The sequence below is a fragment of the Tachyglossus aculeatus genome, chromosome 1, assembly GCF_015852505.1.
Source record: "Tachyglossus aculeatus isolate mTacAcu1 chromosome 1, mTacAcu1.pri, whole genome shotgun sequence".
In the NCBI taxonomy this organism is placed as follows: Eukaryota; Metazoa; Chordata; class Mammalia; order Monotremata; family Tachyglossidae; genus Tachyglossus; species Tachyglossus aculeatus.
The window spans coordinates 83,661,123-83,682,268 of record NC_052066.1 but is presented as its reverse complement, the minus strand read 5'-3'; the positions used below and the strand labels follow the sequence as shown (position 1 = coordinate 83,682,268).

The 21,146-nt window shown below is 43.3% G+C and overlaps 1 protein-coding gene across 2 annotated transcripts in view; it reads left to right on the top strand.

Moving 5' to 3' along the window:
- The window catches only part of PIK3CB (phosphatidylinositol-4,5-bisphosphate 3-kinase catalytic subunit beta), a 239,741-nt gene extending 218,834 nt beyond the window's left edge, over positions 1–20,907 (top strand). For both annotated transcript variants that reach the window (XM_038743423.1, XM_038743427.1), the window contains 5 exons: positions 9,283–9,450; positions 11,303–11,426; positions 12,360–12,505; positions 14,017–14,149; positions 19,529–20,907. In XM_038743423.1, coding sequence (XP_038599351.1) covers positions 9,283–9,450; positions 11,303–11,426; positions 12,360–12,505; positions 14,017–14,149; positions 19,529–19,666 — 709 coding nt within the window. In that variant the 3' untranslated portion in view covers positions 19,667–20,907. The remainder of the gene's footprint in view (positions 1–9,282; positions 9,451–11,302; positions 11,427–12,359; positions 12,506–14,016; positions 14,150–19,528) is intronic.
- The last annotated feature ends 239 nt before the right edge of the window (positions 20,908–21,146 follow it).

The window sequence follows — 21,146 nt, the reverse complement described above, 5'->3', positions numbered from 1 at the left end:
CACTGTAAGTGCTTAATAAATACCACAGTTATTATTATTATGTGATGTAGCAGAGATTAGGTCCCTTTCCACTAGGCTACACTGCTTCACAGTTGTGTTGCTAACTCTCAGTGGAGACAGATTCTTTTAATGTCTGGACAAAGTCTTTGGTTTTGAAGCTATGCTGGGTGCTCCAGCCTAAGACCTTGACTTCATCTCCTCAATCTTTCTAGTGTGGTAACATGAATTTTGCAGAAGGATTGCAACTCTCCCCATAGATAAGCAAAAACCTTAAACAAGCGAACAGTCATCAACATAGGAGTCTTTGGAGAAGATTCCATTGTACTGTGACTAGAATAGTGCTCCAGCCTAAGACCTTGACTTCATCTCCTCAATCTTTCTAGTGTGATAACATAAATTTTGCAGAAGTATTGCAACTGTCCCCATAGATAAGCAAAAACCTTTAACAAACGAACGGTCTTCAAAATAGGAGTCTTTGGAGAAGATTCCATTGTACCATGTCTAGGATAATAGAAATTTGAAGAGATGAATGGCAGAAGGAAGTGTATTTTAGAAGAATTCATGTACATACAAAATCAAATACTAACATCATTTTGCGTTAGAATCTGGAGAGAAAGCTCTTACCATCAAAATGATAACAAAGAGGTCTACAAGGCCACTCCTTCTTCTGAGGGACAAAGATTCCCCCCTTATCTTCAAGGAAGCAGCTTCAGGGTGTTGGATTCTAGGATGGATGCCTGACTGGTGAGTGGTATGTGAAGGTAGAGTAAGCAATGGAGTGACCAGGGAGGTCAAACGATCAGTGAACTTATTGAACACTTGTGTGTAGAACACTGGACTAAGAACTTGGGAGAGGACAGTACAACAGAATTCTAAACTGTAAGCTCATTGTGGGCAGGGCATGTGTCATATTGTTGCATTTTACTCTCCTAAGCACTTAGTACAGTGCTCTGCACACAGTAAGTGCTAAATGAATACAATTGATTGCTTGATTGAACAGTTAGTAGACACATTTCTTGCCCACAAGGAGCTTACAGTCTAGAGAGGGAGGCAGACATTAATGCAAGCAAATAAATTATGGATATGTACATAAGTGCTATGGGGCTGAAGATGTGGTGAGTTTCAAATGCTTAAAGATTTAAGTGCATAGGCAGTGCAGAAGAGAGAATGGAGAAAAGAGGGCTTTATCAGGTAGGACTTTTGATGGAAAGAGATTTGATTTTTAATAAGGCTTTGAAACTAGGGAGATTGGCGGTGTGTCATATTAAGGAATCAGTGTCAAGATTGACAAATTGAGGTAGAGTGAGGAGATTAGCATTCGAAGGGCAAGGTGTGTGGACAACAATTTTAGGAGTGGGTGAGCTGATTGAGTGTTTTAAAGCTGATGGAAAAGAGTTTCCATTTGAAGTGGAGGTGGATCGGCACCCACTGGAGCTTCTTGAACAATGGGGAGACGTGGACTAAATTTTTTTTAGAAAAAAGCATTAGAGAAGTAGTGCTTCCTACTGGATAGAGCACACAGGCCTGGGAGCCAGGAGGACCTGGATACTAATCCCAGCCTCTTGTCTGCTGCATGACCTTAGGCAAGTCACTTAACTTCTCTGTACCTCAGTTAACGCATCTGCAAAGTGGGGATTAGTACTGTGAGTCCCATATGAAACATGGACCAAGTCCAACCCGATTAGCTTGTATCTACTCCAGCATTTGGTACAGTGCCTGGTAAGCACTTAAATACTATTAAAAATAAATAGTAATCTGAACAGCAGATTGAAGTAACGACTGGAGTGGGCAGAGACAAGGGGTTGATGGGATAAGATGTGTGCTTGGATCACTATGGTAGCAATGTGGATACAGCGAGGAAAATACGGATTTCAGTGACGTATAGGTAGAACTGAGAAGACTTGGCGACAGATTGAAAATGTGGGTTGAATGAAAGAGAAGTCAAGGATACTTCCAAAGTTACAGGGCTGTGAAATAAGGGAGGATGGTGGTATTACCTACAAGGATTGGAAGATTCGTGTGGGAAGGTGGAGTTCTGTTTTGGACATATTTAGTTTGAGGTGTCTGTGGGACAGTCAGGCAAACTTATGCTGAAGGTAGGAGGAAATGAGAGACTGCAAAGGAGGAGGAAAGGTCACAGCTGTAGATTTGGGAATCATCTGCATAGAGGTGGTAATTGAAGCCATGGAGATGAATGAGATCCCTAAAGGAGTGAGTGTAGATGAAGAATAGAAGGGAGGCTTTGAGGATGGGAGGCAAAGGAGGAACCCACGAAAGAGATTGAGAAATGGGGAGAACCAGGAGAGGACAAAGTCCGTGAAGTCAAGGGTGTATAATGTTTTCGGGAGGAAGGGGTGGTCCACAGTGTCAAAGGCAGCTGAGAGATTGAGGAGGATTAGGATGGAGTAGAGGCTGTTGGATTTGGCAAGAAGAAGATCATCGTGACCTTTGAGGGGTCAGGTTCTGTGGAGTGTTGGGAGCAGAGCATTTTTCTCTGCAAGTAAAAGGTTTTCTCTAGGTACAGTTGGAAAAGCACTTTTCAGGAGAGAGAGGAGGAAGGATAAGGATGAACATGTAGGTGGGGGAGGTGTGGGACATGGAATATGGAAAAGCAGAAGGCAAAGGCCCCAAATTCCATTTGACTTGTCTACCAACTCTATATATGATATTTTCCAAAATGCTTAATACAGTGTTCTGCACACCATAAACACTCAATAGATACGGTTGATTACAATCACATCTCCAAAGAGGCCTTCCCCTACCCCACCCTCAGCCATGGCACTTATCTTCATAGCCATAATTTATTTTAATGTCTGTCTCCCCTTGGCTATAAGCCCTTTCTGGTCAGGTAATGTCTACACCAGCTCTTTTGTATATTGTATTCTTCCAAACAGTACATTGCTGTGCACAGAGTAAATGCTCAATAAATACAATTAATTGCTTGGTTGGTTGGATGAGTGCTTCTTTGCATATATAGAGCTGTGTGAGCCCACTGTTGGGTAGGGACTGTCTCTATATGTTGCCAACTTGTTCTTCCCAAGGGCTTAGTACAGTGCTCTGCACACAGTAAGCGCTCAATAAATATGATTGATTGATTCCCCTTTGCTTCAGTGGTGGTGAGCAGGGTGACTTGGGTGAACCAGACAACCTTATCCATCAATCTCTACTGCATGGATATTTATTTCCTCTCCTTCTGAATAACTTACTGAAGAAAGTAATTGTAACTAATTAAAACTTACTAATTAACGCTTAATAAAATCTGGCATCTGAATCTGACCAGCTGCTTAAATGCAGCTTCCTCCTGCCTATGGTGATGGGATCATGGACACTATTGTGATGATGATGATGTTGGTATTTGTTAAGCACTTACTGTGTGCCAAGCACTGTTGCCTCGTGTGAAACATTCAAACGTGCCAGGTCGTTTTTTAAAGCATGCACTGCACGTTTCCCTGTCAAAACTGCAACAAAGGTAGTTTTGCTACAGTGACATTCACTGGCGCATATATTGGGCCCTTAATTGTAACTGTGAGAGGGTAGAAGAAATAAAGTTAGTAGTGCCTGTTGGCAGAGTGTTGTTCCTATGACGAGCCTGCAATATACTTCGGTAGCATTACTTCACAATGAGAAGCAGCCTGGCCTAGTGGCTAGGGCACAGCCCACTAGTTGGCAGGACTTGGGTTCTAATCTTGTCTCTGCCACCTATCTGCTTTGTGACTTTGTACAAGTCACTTAACTTCTGTGCCTCAGCTACCTCATCTGTAAAATTTGTACATTGTCGTATTTATTCATTCAATCGTATTTATTGAGTGCTTACTATATGCAGAGCACCTTACTAAGCACTTGGGAAAGTATAATACAGCAAAAAGAGAGACACAATCCCTGCCCACAGTGAACTGTAAAATGGGGATTAATACTGTGAGCCCCATGTGGGACATGGACTGCGTCCAACCCGATTAGCTTGGGTCTACATCGGCACTTAGTAAAGTGCCTGAAACCTAGCAGAGCACTGAACAAATACCATTAAAAAGATGGATTGATTGATAACATCCTGCCAGAGTAGGGAGAAAGTAGGAATTTTGTCCAGATGAGAACACAGAGGGATAAGAAGGTGGTTGAGGTTTCTCAGCAAGCAGAGCCAAGAATAGAGAGAGAGATATCTCGGCTGTCTTCTCAACATTTGTTTTGCTCTGTCACTGCCTGAAAATAGGTGGCAGGTTCCATCAGAAGAGGGTCCCCTCCCCTCTGGGGGGTTCCCTTTCTAAATGCTTGCTGGGTTGAAATTAATGGGTTAACAAATCCTCCATTTTATAGAGAGTTTGTGCCGGCCAGCTTAGTGAACGGAAAGCAAATTACGTTTCATTGCTCTGGATTGCTGATAGAGTTGTCAGGGCTCCTACAAGAAGTAGCCGAGTGACAGATGTTGAACACAAAAAGGCCTGGGTGAGGTGGACGGGACCCGAGGGATTTGTCCCCAACTTGACTCCTGTCAAACCGTCTCTCTGACGAGGATGTTTTTCCCTGCTGGTTGTAAGCCACTCTGTCCTCAAGGGGCCAAATAGCTTTCATCATTGAACTTGCTTTTGAAGAGGAAGTCATTGGCCCCGGGCCCAGGGAGGCTGTAAGTGGGATGGGATGAAATGCCAGGAAGTAGAGCCAAAGTGCACTTTAACCTGGCAACGCTTGTCGTGTCATGATAAGGAGAGTCAGCCCTTCCCAGCATCAGGAGAGCTGAACTTGTTACATTAGAGCTCACTTTCCATTACCTGCCTGTTTTAGACCAAAATGAGTGTTTGGAGTCTGGGTGGAGGGGACACAAATTGCTTTTTCAAAAAGATAAGGAATCAGGAAATGCATGTGAAAAAAAAGTGAGAGCAAGCTTTGTGAAAGACTTCTCAAAGATTTTATGGAAGAGTTCAGTCATAAAACTCTTTAAACTATTCTGGTACATTGTCTTTTTCACTGGGGCATAAAATACAAATTAGCCTCTCCTTAGCCAAACCCTTAAGTCTGTATCTCTGCATCCATTTTCTGTGAGACAAGCCCCTTATCCTTGAATGCGTCTTCAGGTTTCTCCAACTATTCAACCAGATTCTTTGACGTAGCCCCACTTTTAAGGCGAAGTTGGGAGGCAAGATCCTCACGCTCTGAGTTGGTTTTCTAGCAAGACAGAAAGGGTTGAGGTTGAGTTGAGACACAAAGGAATGGCGGTAGGGGGTGGGGGGAAAATGATGGTATTTGTTAAGCGCTTACTATGCGCCAAGCACCATTCTAAGCACTGGGGTAGATACAAGGCTATCAGGTTGTCCCACATGGAGCTCACGGTCTTAATCCCCATTTTGCAGATGAGGTAACTGAGGCACAGGGAAGTTAAGTGACTTGCCCAAAGTCACACAACTGACAAGTGGAGGAGCCAGGATTAGAACCCATGACCTCTGATTCCCAAGCCCGTGCTCTTTCCCCTAAGCCGCACTGTGCAGTTGGGCGCAGACTCTCGGGGTTAGGACACTGGCTGAGATGAGGCAGCTGAGAAATGGCACACACTCCTCATCCATGGCCTACTTGTGCCAAACCTGGGCCATTTCTCATCCAGAAGCCCGGCTGACACCTGCTCCCACCGAGATTCTCAACTTCTGCGGACAAAGGGGCTCTGCACTTGATCGGGGAGCATTTCTGCCGAAGTTATTTCCTGTCCGAGCACGGCTGTCTAAGCAGAAACATTGCCTTTCCTCTTCTTGTGCATCTAGGTTTCTAGGCTTTCTGTTTTTAAAAGGGGCTAGGACACTGCTGTTTAAAGGTGTTGTTTAAATCCAGAAATTAAGGTTTTGTTGAGCTGTTTTTTCAATGTTTAACCAAAGTCAGGACTTGAATTCAAACGGAAATGAGTGTGACCAAAATTATTGAAGTAGTAAAACTTTAATAGACTGCAGACCCAGAGCTCCAGCTGCTCCCTTAGGAGATTCTGCAAACGTCACACACAAGGTACATGCTCCCCTTTCTGAAAGCATCCTGCAGCTAGCTTGCCCAGAGCCCATTTCTTTTAGCATTCGGCCTGTCTCTCTAGTGTCCCACTCCATTTCCTCTATACATATGATCAAAATGTACCAGCTGTGGCTGAGGCTTTGATCTCTTCTACCCTGACTCTGCTCAGACAGTTTGCCCTACAGGTAGGCTGCTGTCACCATCAGTTCCTGGAATGGAGAACGGACTAGACTTGAGGTTCTGTTCCTTGGCTCGGCCCCCACTGAAACGCCGCTCTCCCATCTGCCACCCACAGTCCCCCTCATTTTCCCTCCCAGCTTACCCCCAAACCCCCAGAATCTGGTGCCCCACAGTTTATCCCTTCTGGGCTCTCCTTCATTCAGCACTTGATATCAAAATGATGTATTACTTTAGTAATAGATTGTGTAGTTGTTCTGCTTTTACTATGTACTAGGCACTGTGCTAAGTGCTAGAGTAGATGTGGTACAATCAGATAATACTAATAATGATAGAAAAATAATAAATGGTATTTGTTAAGCACTTACTGTGTGTACTAAGTGATAGGGTAGTTACAAGCAAATGAGGTCGGATGCAGGTAGGATGCAGTAGGACCTTGGTAGGGCTTGGAATTTTGGGGAGAGAACCAGGATTAGAATCCATATCTTTTAGCTGGTGCTCCTTCCATTATGCCACTCCGCTTCTCCAGAGGGCATCAGGTTTTAGTCCCCTAGGAGTCCCACATCTGACTCTCAGTCTTAATCCCCATTTCACAGATGCAGTAACTAAAGCACAGAGAAATGAAGTGACTTGCCCAAGGTCACACAGCAGCCATGTGGCAGAGTCAGGATTAGAACCCAGGTCCTTCCATCTCCCAGGCCTGTGCTCTATCCGCTAGGCCACACTAACACCGTCTTTGTCCTACGCAGGGTTTACAGTCTAAGTAAGAGGGAGAACAGGTAATCAGCCCCCTTTTAGAGAAGAGGAAACTGAGGCACAGAGAAGTGAAGTGATTGGCCCAAGGACAAGCAACGGGCAAGTGTTGGATCAATTAATGGTATTTATTGAGTGCTTAATTTGTGCAGAGCACTGTACAAGCACTTGGGAGAGCCTAAAACAAAAGAGTAGATATAGCCAATCCCATAAGGAGTTTACAGGCTAGAGGGAGAGGCCAACATTAAATTAAAGCTGGATAGGTGCCTAAGTGTTGTGGGTCTGGGTAGGGGTGATATTCAAAGTTCTTAAAGGGAACAAACCCAAATGCACAGGTGACAGAGAAGGTGGGGCTTAGACAGGGAAGTGAGCATCACATCCGGGAAAGCCTCTTGGAGGAAATAGGACCTTGGAATTTTGGGGAGAGAACCAGGATTACAATCCAGATCTTTTAGCTGGTGCTCCTTCCATTATTCCACTCCGCTTCTCCAGAGGGCATCAGGTTTTAGTCCTCTGGAGTATATTGTCCCTTCCCCAAATCCTTTTTTTATATCCTGTCCTGGATTTTAGCCAGACCAAGTGAGATGAGAGTCATTTAATACCTGCCAGTATGCTCCTAATTCCATAACATGTCATCAAGGCCCAGCTAGCGCTATAAATGTGATAAGGACAAGAATGTGAATGGATCATTTAACAGAGTGGCTGAATGAAAATTTTCCTATCGTTTTTTATAATACAGCTGCCACAGCTGGCAGACTGATTAAAATTCTATTATGGGTCACCTCCGTCTCTTATACTATGAGAATTGATTGCCTGGTTCCCAAACCTCACCCCATTCCAACACCAGTGAGGGTGCACAATTAATTTTTTCAATAATGCTTTCCAAGCCTATGTGGGCTCATGCCTTCAGGAGGGAGAATCTTCCCCAGCTTTCCTAATCATGTAATATCCAAAATGCCTGTTGAAAACACACATTATGGCTATACTGAGGAGATGTTGCCCCATCACAGAAACGATTGATTTGTTTAGATTAATATCTTAAATGTTAGTACTTACTAGAGATTCATTCATTCAGTCATATTTATTGAGCGCTTACTGTGTGCAAAGTACTGTGCAAAGCACTTGGGAGTGTGCAGTATGACAGTAGACATCTCTGTCCACAGTGAGTTTACAGTCTAGAGAGCCATTTTAATTCAGTTTACAAAGTGTAATCTTCCTATTAACCTCTGATATTGCCAAACCCAGGTGCACACATAGGGACGGTATCATTTAAATGTCACACATTATGTCAACGGAAATTCTTGTGGCAGCACTCTGCCTTTTCAAGTTTTCAAAATCATCAGTCAAGTGAATGGTCAGAATGTTTTCTGTTGACTGTAAGCTCCTTGTGGGCAGGGATTGCATCTACCAACTCTGTTGGATTTTACTTTCTCAAGGCCTTAGTACATTATGCACAGTAAGCGCTCAGTAACTGTCATTGATTGATTTTCAGTGCTTCCTAATTTAGGAAATGATGGGCTTCCATCTGCAAATAAAATCAGTTAATGATATTTACCGAGCACTTTCCCTATGCAGAGCACTGCATATTTATTTTATTTTGTTAGTATGTTTGGTTTTGTTCTCTGTCTCCCCCTTTTAGACTGTGAGCCCACTGTTGGGTAGGGACTGTCTCTATATGTTGCAAATTTGTACTTCCCAAGCGCTTAGTACAGTGCTCTGCACATAGTAAGCGCTCAATAAATACAATTGATGATGATGATGATGATGCACTGAGCACATAGGTATATATGTAAGTATTTATATTTATTCCAGGAGCTACCACCTTTGTTTGGACCAGAGTGCGTAGGGAGCCCGAGTTTAGCGGGTGCCCGCTTCACTTTTGGCTGATCAAATAAGAAAACGGTTTGAATTTGGGGCCCACATCTCATTCAATTTGTGAAAATAAAGGATCAAATTGAAAACACGGTCAGTCGGTTAACCAGCCCTTCCTTTCATCCGGCCTTTTAGGGTATGTTTTGCCTGGACCTACGGAGTTCCTATTGTGGAATTTTTCGGCAAGTCACTTGGTGAATAAATTATGCATGTATACGGGTGACTCTGGAATTTTAAACAAGTCACAGTAAATAGCACCATCTGTTGCCTTCCTAAGAGAAGTACTCGGTAACAGAAAGCAGAACTATAACAAGCTGCATCTTATGGTTATAATAAAGCAAAGAATGGGTGCCAATAAAATGAAGAGACTGACTCTTATCTGTCAAGAGATAACCCCTCATTAATGTTTAAATATTTAAGCTTAAAATGAAAATTGGATGCAGTTCTCCTCTTCTCCTGCTTCTTAAATACTTAATCATTGTTTGTTTTTTTTTCTTCCAGAATGCTGCCTTATGGTTGTTTAGCAACAGGAGACCGCTCTGGTCTTATTGAAGTTGTTAGCACCTCTGAAACGATTGCAGATATCCAACTCAATAGCAGTAATGTTGCTGCTGCTGCTGCCTTCAACAAAGATGCTCTCTTAAACTGGCTCAAGGAATACAATTCGGGGTAAAGTTGTCTATTCTGTTGTCCTTATCACCTTGATAGGGAACCATTCACTCGGAATTTAGAACTTTTTCTTTCCTAGTCAAGTAAGTTGAAACATTTCAGTGGCATGAAATGTTTCAGCATGGCTCAGTGGAAAGAGCATGGACTTTGGAGTTAGAGGTCATGGGTTTGAATTCCGGCCGTGTGACTTTGGGCAACTCACTTTACTTCTCTGTGCCTCAGTTACCTCAACTGTAAAATGGGGATTAAGACTGTGAGCCCCACGTGGGACAACCTGATCATCTTGTAACCTCCCCAGCGCTTAGAACATGCCATTATTATTATTATCATTATTATTATTATGTGGGCTAATAGAAAGAGCTTTGGTCTAAATGTCAGGAAGACTTGCATTCCAGAGGCAGCTCTGCCTCTGCTCAGTTGGGTGATGTCTGATGCCTCACTTAACCTCGCTCTTCCTCAGTTTTGTCATCTGTAAAATGGGGATGATTAATAATACCCACCTCTCTTTAGATGCTTTGCCCAATGTGGGACAGGGCGTGTATCTAATCTGATTGTCTGTGATCTATTCCAGCGCTTAACACAGTCTCTTTATTCCCAGTCCCATCGCCCTTTCATTCATTCATTCATTCATTCATTCATTCAATCAATCGTATTTATTGAGCGCTTACTGTGTGCAGAGCACTGTACTAAGCGCTTGGGAAGTACAAGTTGGCAACATATAGAGACGGTCCCTACCCGACAGTGGGCTCACAGTCTAGAAGGGAATAATAATAATGTTGGTATTTGTTAAGCGCTTACTATGTGCCAGTCACTGTTCTAAGCACTGGGAGGGGGGGATGCAAGGTAATCAAGGTTGTCCCCCGTGGGGCTCCCCGTCTTCATCCCCACTAAGCCATACTGTTTCCCATAAAATGAAATAATTTATTCAAATGAGGTTTGGAAAACTAAAAATAGCCAATCAAATGAGCAGATAGCTTAGAAAGCAGCAAAGGGGAGATACCCGTTAATGGTTTTGTCTAGGCCCCTGAGCCGTGCCATTTTGTAAGGCTGATTAATTTCTGTGTGGGCAAACCTAGCTCCTTAAAAAGAAACCAGAGAAGCATGCAACTCTTAAGGCAGACTGTTAGGCGTGGGAGTCCTTGTTTATATTTCCAGCTCTGTTAAAGACTTGCTTGGCAGCCTTGGCAGCTCTTTAAATATTGACTCTCTTCAGTTTCTGCAGGAAGTGGAGAATAATTCTTGCCCGGTTTTAGCCTATAAAAATCAACTCCGGCCTGTTTAATCTGCAGTTTACTTTATAATTGTGTACAGAACTAGGTCCATTCATTGATTTTGTTTATGATCTAACAAAAGTGCTACAATTACTGTTTGAGTATGGACCCAGAATGAAAGTCATGGGTGGGATACCTACAACTGGCATTTCTGATTACTTAAAGCAATTATAATTCTGATACAGTGCTTGCATTGAGTTATTCACTTAAAAGGATGCTTTCACCACCTCTCCCTACCACCCTCACCCACTTAAAAAAAAAGTCTTTTAATGAGAAGTCAATTGGATAAATCCAGTGGGGAGATTGACAGTTTCAGAGAAGCAGTATTTTTAGAATATTACAAACATTAAGCTTTGATCTCCTGGGTTGGCCTGAAATAGTAGACAACTAGGTAAAGCAAGAACACGTGCTGCTTTTCTGAAGCTGTTCTTAAGTTGAAATGGGTTAATTATCCCCATGGGGGCCAGCTGGCTCTTTGATGATACCTGGAGAAGTAAAGATTTTGTTAGATTCATTTAAGTTAAATAATGCGTGCTAATAAGTACATTGAATGATTTTTTTTTTTTTTTTTTTTGGCTTAGCGATGACTTGGATCGAGCCATTGAGGAGTTTACCCTGTCCTGTGCTGGCTACTGTGTAGCTTCTTATGTTCTAGGAATTGGAGATAGACACAGCGACAATATCATGGTCCGGAAGACTGGCCAGGTATGAGACGCTCCCTCTTGTGTATTCAAAGCTTCTTAGGCGCCTCTGCGGGGAGATGGGATCACTTTTGCTTTAATCGTTGGGCTCCTTTCCTCTTAACAAGCGTCTCAACCAGAATTTGGGAAGTAACATTCCAGCCAACCCTCTTGTTGTGTCCGCCTTCCCCATCTTAATCCACATTCTGATAGGAAAAATCCTTCAGCGGGCTAGGTACTATCTCTTTCCCCCCCATTGAGATGTTTCAGCTGGTTCTCACTGCATCTGGGGATTGCCTTTGCCACTGAATTGTCCCCCTGGACCAACAGGAAATTTCGCAGGTTTCAGGATGATCAGTCCTTACCTGGTCCATAAGAAAACGAGTCACACATCATTTTTTATATCCTCCCCTTGCAAAAGCTGGTATAAAAGTGGCTAGGACGTGTTTTCCTGAGGACTGCTATAACCCCAGAGGATCCAGCCCCGGGGCAGAATTCCTGGGATAGTCAGGCCAGCCCTGCCCGGAGGACTCAAGTATCCCAGGGGCTCCAAGTGCAGCCCACCCCCTGGGCAGCTTCTTTCTTTACAGAACCACTTTTCTGCTGTGTGACCTTGGGCAAGTAACGTAACTTCTCTGTGCCTAAGCTACCTCATCCGTAAAATGGGGATTAAGACTGTTAGCCCCACATGGGACAACATGATTACCATGTTTCTACCCCAGCGCTTAGCAAATACCATAATAATAACTATTATTATCATAATTATTAATAAAAGCTGCTCCTACTCTTTTTGCAGGCATGCAGTAGAGTCCTCTCATTTCCTAAACAAACCCCCTCCCCCAAACTCCCATCAGTTGGGGGGCTGAAACAGGCCTGAGCAGTTTGCTTTCTCATTTGAACAGTGCCAGAACAATTCAGTTCATCTGCCAGGGAAATGAAATCCAGTTTGTTTTCACAGCTCTTCCACATTGATTTCGGACATATTCTTGGAAACTTCAAGTCTAAATTTGGAATTAAAAGGGAGCGAGTGCCTTTCATTCTTACCTACGATTTCATTCATGTCATTCAACAAGGAAAAACAGGAAACACTGAAAAATTTGGCCGGTAAGGATTGTCTTGATGTCAGCTTTAGTGATACATCAAACACCATCTCCTCTGGACACCGGGACAGGGTTTCCTAATCAATGTTTCTATTTTGAGGAGAGATAATTTCTTCATGACCTGCTGTCCTGCTTGCAAAACAGTGCTCTGTGGAAGCAGTGCCCTGAAAACACCAGGTTTCAAATATAATGTTTTTTCTTGTCATTTTTCAAGGCTATGTATGTAACACTTCCTAAATTCCTACCCTTTCTAAAACTTTGATTAGAACGTTATTTTACTTTTATTATACAGTTAGGTAAAATATCAAAACCAGTCAAGCAGTGGTATGTTTTGAGCATTCACTGTGTGCAGAGCACTGTACTACGCACTTGAATACAATAAAACAGAGTCAGCAGACAAGTGACACAGGGAGCTCACACAGGGAGCTTTAAGTCTGGAGGGGGAGACAGACGTTAGTATAACTAAATGAATTACAGATATTTATGTAAGTGCTTTGGGGCTGAGGCTGAGGCTTGGGTGAATAAAAGGCACAAATACAAATGCAAGGGTGGCACAGAAGGAAGTGGGAGAAAAGGAAATCAATCAATCAATCGTATTTATTGAGCGCTTACTGTGTGCAGAGCACTATACTAAGCTCTTGGGAAGTACAAGTTGGCAACATATAGAGACGGTCCCTACCCAACAGTGGGCTCACAATCTAGAAGGGGGAGACAGAGAACAAAACAAGACATATTAACAAAATAAAATAAATAGAATAGTAAATATGTACAAGTAAAATAGAATAATAAATATGTACAAATGAGGGATCAGTTGGGGAAGGCCTCTTGGAGGAGATGTGATGGCCATAAGGCTTTGAAGATGGGGAGAGTCAACCCCCAATGTTTGATAAGCAATTGATGTTGATATTAATATTGATGTTACATTTCCATGTAACATTTCAAGTGGTAGGGTGGATGCTGTCTAAGTAGACACGGTTGTGTAGCTTGAGGTTCCATTTGATAATAATAATAGTAATATAATAATAATGGCATTTGTTAAGCACTTACTATGTGTGAAGCACTGTTCTAAGCGCTGGGGGGGATACAGGGTGATCAGGTTGTCCCACCTGGGGCTCAGTCTTAATCCCCATTTTACAGATGAGGTAACTGAGGCTCAGAGAAGTTAAGTGACTTGCCCAAAGTCACACAGCTGACAAGTGGCAGAGCCAGGATTAGAACCCATGACCTCTGACTCCCAAGCCTGTGCTCTTTCTACTCTGCCACACTGCTTTGATAGTTCCTGTATCTTTACGTTTTAAAGTTGTCAAAATTAAAGCTGCTCGTAAATAAAATGATTTGGCGTTTGTTTCAGAAAGTCTAGAGTACTGCTGTTTTATTTTCTTCCATAGAAGCTGCTGTTAAGTAAAATGATTTGGCATTTGTTTCAGAAAGTCAAGAGTACTGCTGTTTTATTTTCTGCCATAGAAGGTTTCCATACACACCAAAAACTTAGGTGCTTTGTTTTGGCACTTTCAGGTTCCGCCAATGCTGTGAAGATGCTTACCTAATTCTTCGAAGACATGGGAATCTTTTCATCACTCTTTTTGCACTGATGTTGACTGCTGGGCTTCCTGAGCTCACCTCAGTCAAGGATATACAGTATCTTAAGGTAAAAAAAATCACATCTCCCTTCTATTCGATAGTTCCCTTTGAACTCAATTAACCCATCTCTGTTTTTCTATGGTAACCAGTAATGATAATGACTTATAGTGTATTAGTTACCACTGAAAAGTGATTTATTTTACCTAAGGTACTGGAGGGGGAAATGTGACTTTTAATATGAATTTTGGTTTCATCTTTGTTGAGGTGGCAGCAATGGAAAATCCTTTCTATTGTGAAAAGCAATCAAGCCACATAGTTCACTGTCTATCAGTAGTATTCCCTGGGTGGAGAGCACTGTACTAAGCATGTAATAGAGCTAGTTACTAGATACGATCCCTGCCCTCATGGTATTTACAGTTTAACCCAGGTGTCTGCCACCTTTGTGTGTGGAAGAGCCATATTCAATAAGGCCTTTGAGAAACTGGTTTGTGAAGAGTGAATCATACAATTGAAAGGCGAGACAAACAGAAAAGGTGAGAGAGAGAGAGAGAGAGAGAGAGAGAGAGAGAGGGAGGGAGGATTGGGAGGGAGAGAGGGATGGGCAAGGTTATAATAGGAAATCAGCGAGGTAAGATAGGAGAGAGGGAGATGATAGAGTGCTTTAGAACCAACCATAAGTGTGTTTTGGGGTTTTCTGATGCAGAGGTAAATTGGCAACCACTGGAGGTTTCTTAAGAGTAGGGAGATGAGAACTGAATATTTTTTATTTTTTTTTAAAGAAAAACAATCCAGGCCACAGAGTGAAGTAAGGGCTGGAGTGGGAAAAGTCAGGAGCCAAGGATTTCAGTGAGGAGGCTGGTGCAGTAGTCTAGGTGGGATTAATGATAAGTGTTTGGATGAAGATGAAACGGTGGAATTTAGCGATGTTTAGACAGTAGAACTGTTAGGAGTTGGTGACATTGAATATGTGGGTTGAACGGGGGAGATGAGTTGATAATGCCACGTTTACAGCCTTCTGAGTTGAGGCTAGTGGTGTTGTCTACACTGGTGGAAAAGACAAGGGTAGGCCTAGGTTTGGGTGCAAAAATAAGGAATTTTGTTTTGGAAATGTTAAGTTTGAGGTGTTGGCCTGACATCCGAAGAGAGAAATTCTGAAAGGCAGGAGGAAAATGGGAGACTGAAGAGGAGCAGAATGGTCAGGGCAGGAGAAGTAGACTTGGGAATCATCCACATGGGAGTGAATGAGTTCTCCAAGAGGTAGATGTAGGTGAAGAATAGAAAGGAACCTAGAACTGAGCCTTGGGATTCCCACAGTTTAGGAATGGGAGGCAGGGGAACTGGAAAAGTGACTGAGAAGGAGTGGTAAGAGAGAAAGAAGGGGAATCAGGAAAGGATAGTGTCAGTGAAGTCTAGGTTGGACAACACTGCCATAGTGTTGAAGGCAGCTGAGAGGTCAAGAAGGATTAGGATGGAATAGAAAGCATTGGTGACCCTAGAGAGGGGGCAGGTTTTGTGGAGTGTAGGGGACAGAAGCCAGATTGTAGGTAGTCAAGGAGAGAATTGGAGGTAAGTGCAGCCATCAAGCATACTTGCTCAAGGAGTTTAGAGAGGAATGGTAGGAGGGAGAGATGAGGCAATAATGGGAGGGAACTGTGAGGTCAAGGGAGGGTTTTTTTAGGCTAGAAGATACCAGAGCTTGCTTGAAAGAGTGGGGATGAAGGCATTGGAAAATGAACAGTTGAATATGGCTGTCAGCGAGGGAAGAAAGGAGAGCCAGGGGGTGGATAGAAGGAAAGGGGACTGGAGAGAAACAGGGAGATTTTTAAGAAGGTCACTCCTGGTGGTTTCAATGTTACCAATAAAGTACATGACCAGGTCATTAGAGACATGAGATGTGGGGGTGGGGCACGGGGTTTGAGGATGGAGGTAATTATCTGAAATAACTGGAATGGGCAGTGGGCATGGGAGTCTAAAAGGATAGAGAAATAATGTCACCTGGGGAGGAGAAGGCAGAGTTCAAGGAGGTGAGGATGAATCTAAAATGGACAAGGTCAGCCTGGTGTCTGGAATTCCACACTTCTCCTTATGTTCAGGAGATGATCCAGGGCTGTGGGTTAGTGTATGAGACTAGCAGAGACAACAAAGCAAGGGAGTTGAAGGTGTCAATTTGAGCATCAAGGGAAGGTTGTTCAGGTATGGAAACCAAAATTGGAGGGGGATTCTGAAGATCAGAGATCTCTGAGGGGAAACAGGACAGATTTGTGGGGAGTGGAAGAGAAGGCAGGTGAGGTGGTTGTGGCTGGGTAGAGGAATTTCAGAGTTGGTGAAGGTAGAGAAGGAAGACAATTACCAAATGCTGGATTCCGTAAAGAGCAACTCAAACATGCAGTCCCTAATGACACACAGACAAGAAATCTATACAGCAGAGACAAGATGATAACATGCAGCTTGAAAATCCTTCCAAAATTTTATTGAGTTTTTCCCATCCGGTAACTCTGGAAGAACCTCAGAGGCTAGCTTTATGTTGTAAACATTCAATGTGACCTATTTCTAGAGGTTTGATTTGAACACCCCTACTATGGAACTCAGAGTTTTGAATTTGGATGGGCTGGTTGCATCGATAAGTTGCTAGCCATTTACCTTTGGTGTGATGGAACTTGGGAAACAAACGTTCCTCTTCTGAGAACAAGCATTTTCTACATCCAAAAAACCAGTCACAGGTGGATTATCTACTTGATGACAGTTAACAATCAGTCACTCAGAAATCACTTACACTGCAAAGCTGCTGCCTTCAGTCTCCATTGCATCCATCCACCACCATCTATTTACCAGGCAAGTAGGTAGGTCCAGTCCCATTCAGAGCCAGGATATCTCCTCCATGTTGGAATATTCAAAAGGAAGAAAATAAAAGAACCCTAGTGGAGACCATTTCTCCTATGTTCGGGGTCAGGTCCAGGGTATGAGGCCAGCAGTGAGTTTTAATTAAAAATAAATACTGTGGTTAAACAGTAGGCTGTGCTTCTATTCTTCTACAAAATCAGCAAGCAGGTGGGTGGGGGGGATGCATTTATGCCACAATAATAATAATAGTAATTACGGTACTTGTTAAGCACTTACTATGTGCCAAGCACTGTTCTAAGCACTGGGCTAGATACATGGTAATCAGGTTGTCCCATTTGGGGCTAAGTCTTAATCCCCATTTTACAGATGAGGGAACTGAGGCACAGAGAAGTTAAATCAATCAGTCAATCGTATTTATTGAGCACTTCCTGTGTGCAGAGCACTGTACTAAGCGCTTGGGAAGTACAAGTTGGCAACATATAGAGACAGTCCCTACCCAACAGTGGGCTCACAGTCTAAAAGGGGGAGACAGAGAACAAAACCAAACATACTAACAAAATAAAATAAATAGAATAGATATGTACAAGTAAAATGACCTCCTGCTTGCCAAATCCAACAGCTCATATTCTGTCCTAATCCTCCTCGACCTCTCAGCTGCCTTTGACACTGTGGACCACCCCCTTCTCCTCAACACACTATCTGACTTTGGCTTCACAGACTCCGTCCTCTCCTGGTTCTCCTCTTATCTCTCCGGTCGTTCTTTCTCAGTCTCTTTTGCAGGCTTCTCCTCCCCATCCCATCCTCTCACTGTGGGGATTCCCCAAGGTTCAGTGCTTGGTCCCCTTCTGTTCTCGATCTACACACACTCCCTTGGTGACCTCATTCGCTCCCACGGCTTCAACTATCATCTCTACGCTGATGACACCCAGATCTACATCTCTGCCCCTGCTCTCTCCCCCTCCCTCCAGGCTCGCATCTCCTCCTGCCTTCAGGACATCTCCATCTGGATGTCCGCCCGCCACATAAAGCTCAACATGTCGAAGACTGAGCTCCTTGTCTTCCCTCCCAAACCTTGTCCTCTTCCTGACTTTCCCATCTCTGTTGACGGCACTGCCATCCTTCCCGTCTCACAAGCCCGCAACCTTGGTGTCATCCTCGACTCCGCTCTCTCATTCACCCCTCACATCCAAGCCGTCACCAATACCTGCCGGTCTCAGCTCCGCAACATTGCCAAGATCCGCCCTTTCCTCTCCATCCAAACCGCTACCCTGCTCATTCAAGCTCTCATCCTATCCCGTCTGGACTACTGCACCAGCCTTCTCTCTGATCTCCCATCCTCGTGTCTCTCTCCACTTCAATCCATACTTCATGCTGCTGCCCGGATTATCTTTGTCCAGAAACGCTCTGCGCATGTTACTCCCCTCCTCAAAAATCTCCAGTGGCTACTAATCAATCTGCGCATCAGGCAGAAACTCCTCACCCTGGGCTTCAAGGCTGTCCATCACCTCGCCCCCTCCTACCTCACCTCCCTTCTCTCCTTCTACTGCCCAGCCCACACCCTCCGCTCCTCCACCGCTAATCTCCTCACTGTACCTCGTTCTCGCCTGTCCCGCCATCGACCCCCGGCCCACGTCATCCCCCGGGCCTGGAATGCCCTCCCTCTGCCCCTCCGCCAAGCTAGCTCTCTTCCTCCCTTCAGGGCCCTGCTGAGAGCTCACCTCCTCCAGGAGGCCTTCCCAGACTGAGCCCCTTCCTTCCTCTCCCCCTCGTCCCCCTCTCCATCCCCCCATCTTACCTCCTTCCCTTCCCCACAGCACCTGTATATATGTATATATGGTTGTACATATTTATTACTCTATTTATTTATTTATTTATTTTACTTGTACATTTGTATCCTATTTAGTTTATTTTGTTGGTATGTTTGGTTCTGTTCTCTGTCTCCCCCTTTTAGACTGTGAGCCCACTGTTGGGTAGGGACTGTCTCTATGTGTTGCCAATTTGTACTTCCCAAGCGCTTAGTACAGTGCTCTGCACATAGTAAGCGCTCAATAAATACGATTGATTGATTGATAGAGTAATAAATATGTACAAACATATATAAAAAGGAAAAGTTAAATGACTTGCCCAAGGTCACACAGCAGACAAGTGGCAGAGCTGGCATTAGAATCCATGTCCTCTGATTCCCAAGCCCATGCTCTTTACACTAAGCCATGCTGCTTCTCTATGGCATGGTAGTTTCTAGTCATACAGTGGTTTACCATTCAAGCTATATGTACATAATTTATGTATACATATCTGTAAAGTATATATTATTTATAATAATGTTTGTCTCTCCCTCTAGACTGTGGGCAGGGCAGATATCTACCACCTCTTTACATTGCACCCTCCCATAGCACAGTGCTCTGCACACAGTAAGCCCTCAATAAGTACCATTGATTGATTCTTTTGCCACCTCCCCATACCCTACAAGTTCGATCATCACAGAGCTACATTAGCAGTGAAGCACTTGTACAGATCAAAACAAGAAATCAGCAGGGGCAGCGTGGATGCGGTAGGGAGGGAAGATATTTCATATCTGCGAAGTGACCAATTTTTCCTTCTCTAGGATTCTCTGGCCTTAGGGAAGAGTGATGAGGAAGCACTAAAACAGTTTAAGCAGAAATTTGACGAGGCACTGCGGGAAAGCTGGACTACCAAAGTGAACTGGATGGCTCACACCGTGCGGAAAGATTACAGATCATAACTGGACACTTTCTTCTGGGAACCCCGCGGGTGGCGGGTTTGGGTTTCGTTCAGGATTTGCACTAAGCCGAACTGTACTCCGACAGAAGGTATTAAAAAGGGAACCAATTCCTGGAGCGCGCTAGCCTGAATGATCCCTGATGATTGCACTCTACTATGGAATGCTTGACACAGACTCAATACAAAAATCTGTAAACACCCTGGATAATCACTTCCTGCTGACTTTGCACGCGGAGAGCTACCAGATGTGTTCTTATCTCCCTTCTTCCTGTTGGGTTAGGTTTTTTTTTGGTACTTTTAAGAAAGGATGTAAATGTCCACTTTGTGTGTCATGGTAAAGTACTCTAACCTGGCCAAAGAGTTGCACAAAGCTTGACGTGTGACTGGTGGCTGATTTTAAGCTTCAGAATAGGACTTCTAAATTATGGGCATCTTTTTGTTGATTTTGTTTTTCTAAGTCATGCCAACTAAAGATTACAGTATCTTAAGAAAAATCTGCCACACTTCTAGAACCTTGTACATTCTATTGTAAATATTTATCCATTGGGTTTACTGAGAATCTTCTGGAGTGGCAAATGGTATATATATTATACATATATATATATATATATATGAGGCGACATATAAATATATTTGTAAAATTTCTAGCGAGAGTTCTAATCAAAAGATATCATGTCTTTGGTTTTCTTCAGAGTGAGTTTGTTTTGCCAAAAGCAGAGCCTTTTTCTTAAATTATGTTTTAGTGAACAATATTTGATCCAGTGGCTTCCATAATAACTGGGATGCATACGTATGTGTGCGCAAACTGTACCTAGTATGACGTAGATGCTAAAAACCTGTGTGCCCAAAAGTCAAGGAAGACTAGGGAGGAAATTCAGTATTTTATGACAATGCCATATGAGCAGTCTTAAACTTGTTCTTATTAAACCTTGTATTAATGCAGGTTTTCCAGGAAATAGGTTGTTTAAAATGGTGACCAAATAAATTGAATTCTCTTTTGATGAGGTACCAGATTTTAGGGTGCTAAATGGAGAGCAAATTTGATATGTGCAATACAAACTTCTGGCTTCAAAGAGTAAACATTATTGTCTGACCATCAGCAAATCAGCCTAAACTACTGCTTGTTCTCCAAAGACACTGGTAGCTCTCAATTCTGATATTTGAAAGCAACTTTGAATATTTACCTTTTGACTAAACATTTGTTTTTCTTGGGGATTCCATTAAAGATTATTTTACTTTGTTCGAGTGGATTCTTTGTCCTCCTTAAACTTCTCTGTTTCAGTGTAACAAAGGAAAAGCAGCATGTGACCTTGGACAAGTTGCTTAACTCCTCTGTGCCTCAGTTCCCTCATCTGCAAAATGGAGATTCAATATCTGTTTTCCTTCCTACTTAGACTGAGTGTCCCATGTGGGACCTAATTATCTTACATTTACCCCAGAGCTTAGTACAGTGCTTGGCACATAGTAAGTGCTTAACAAAT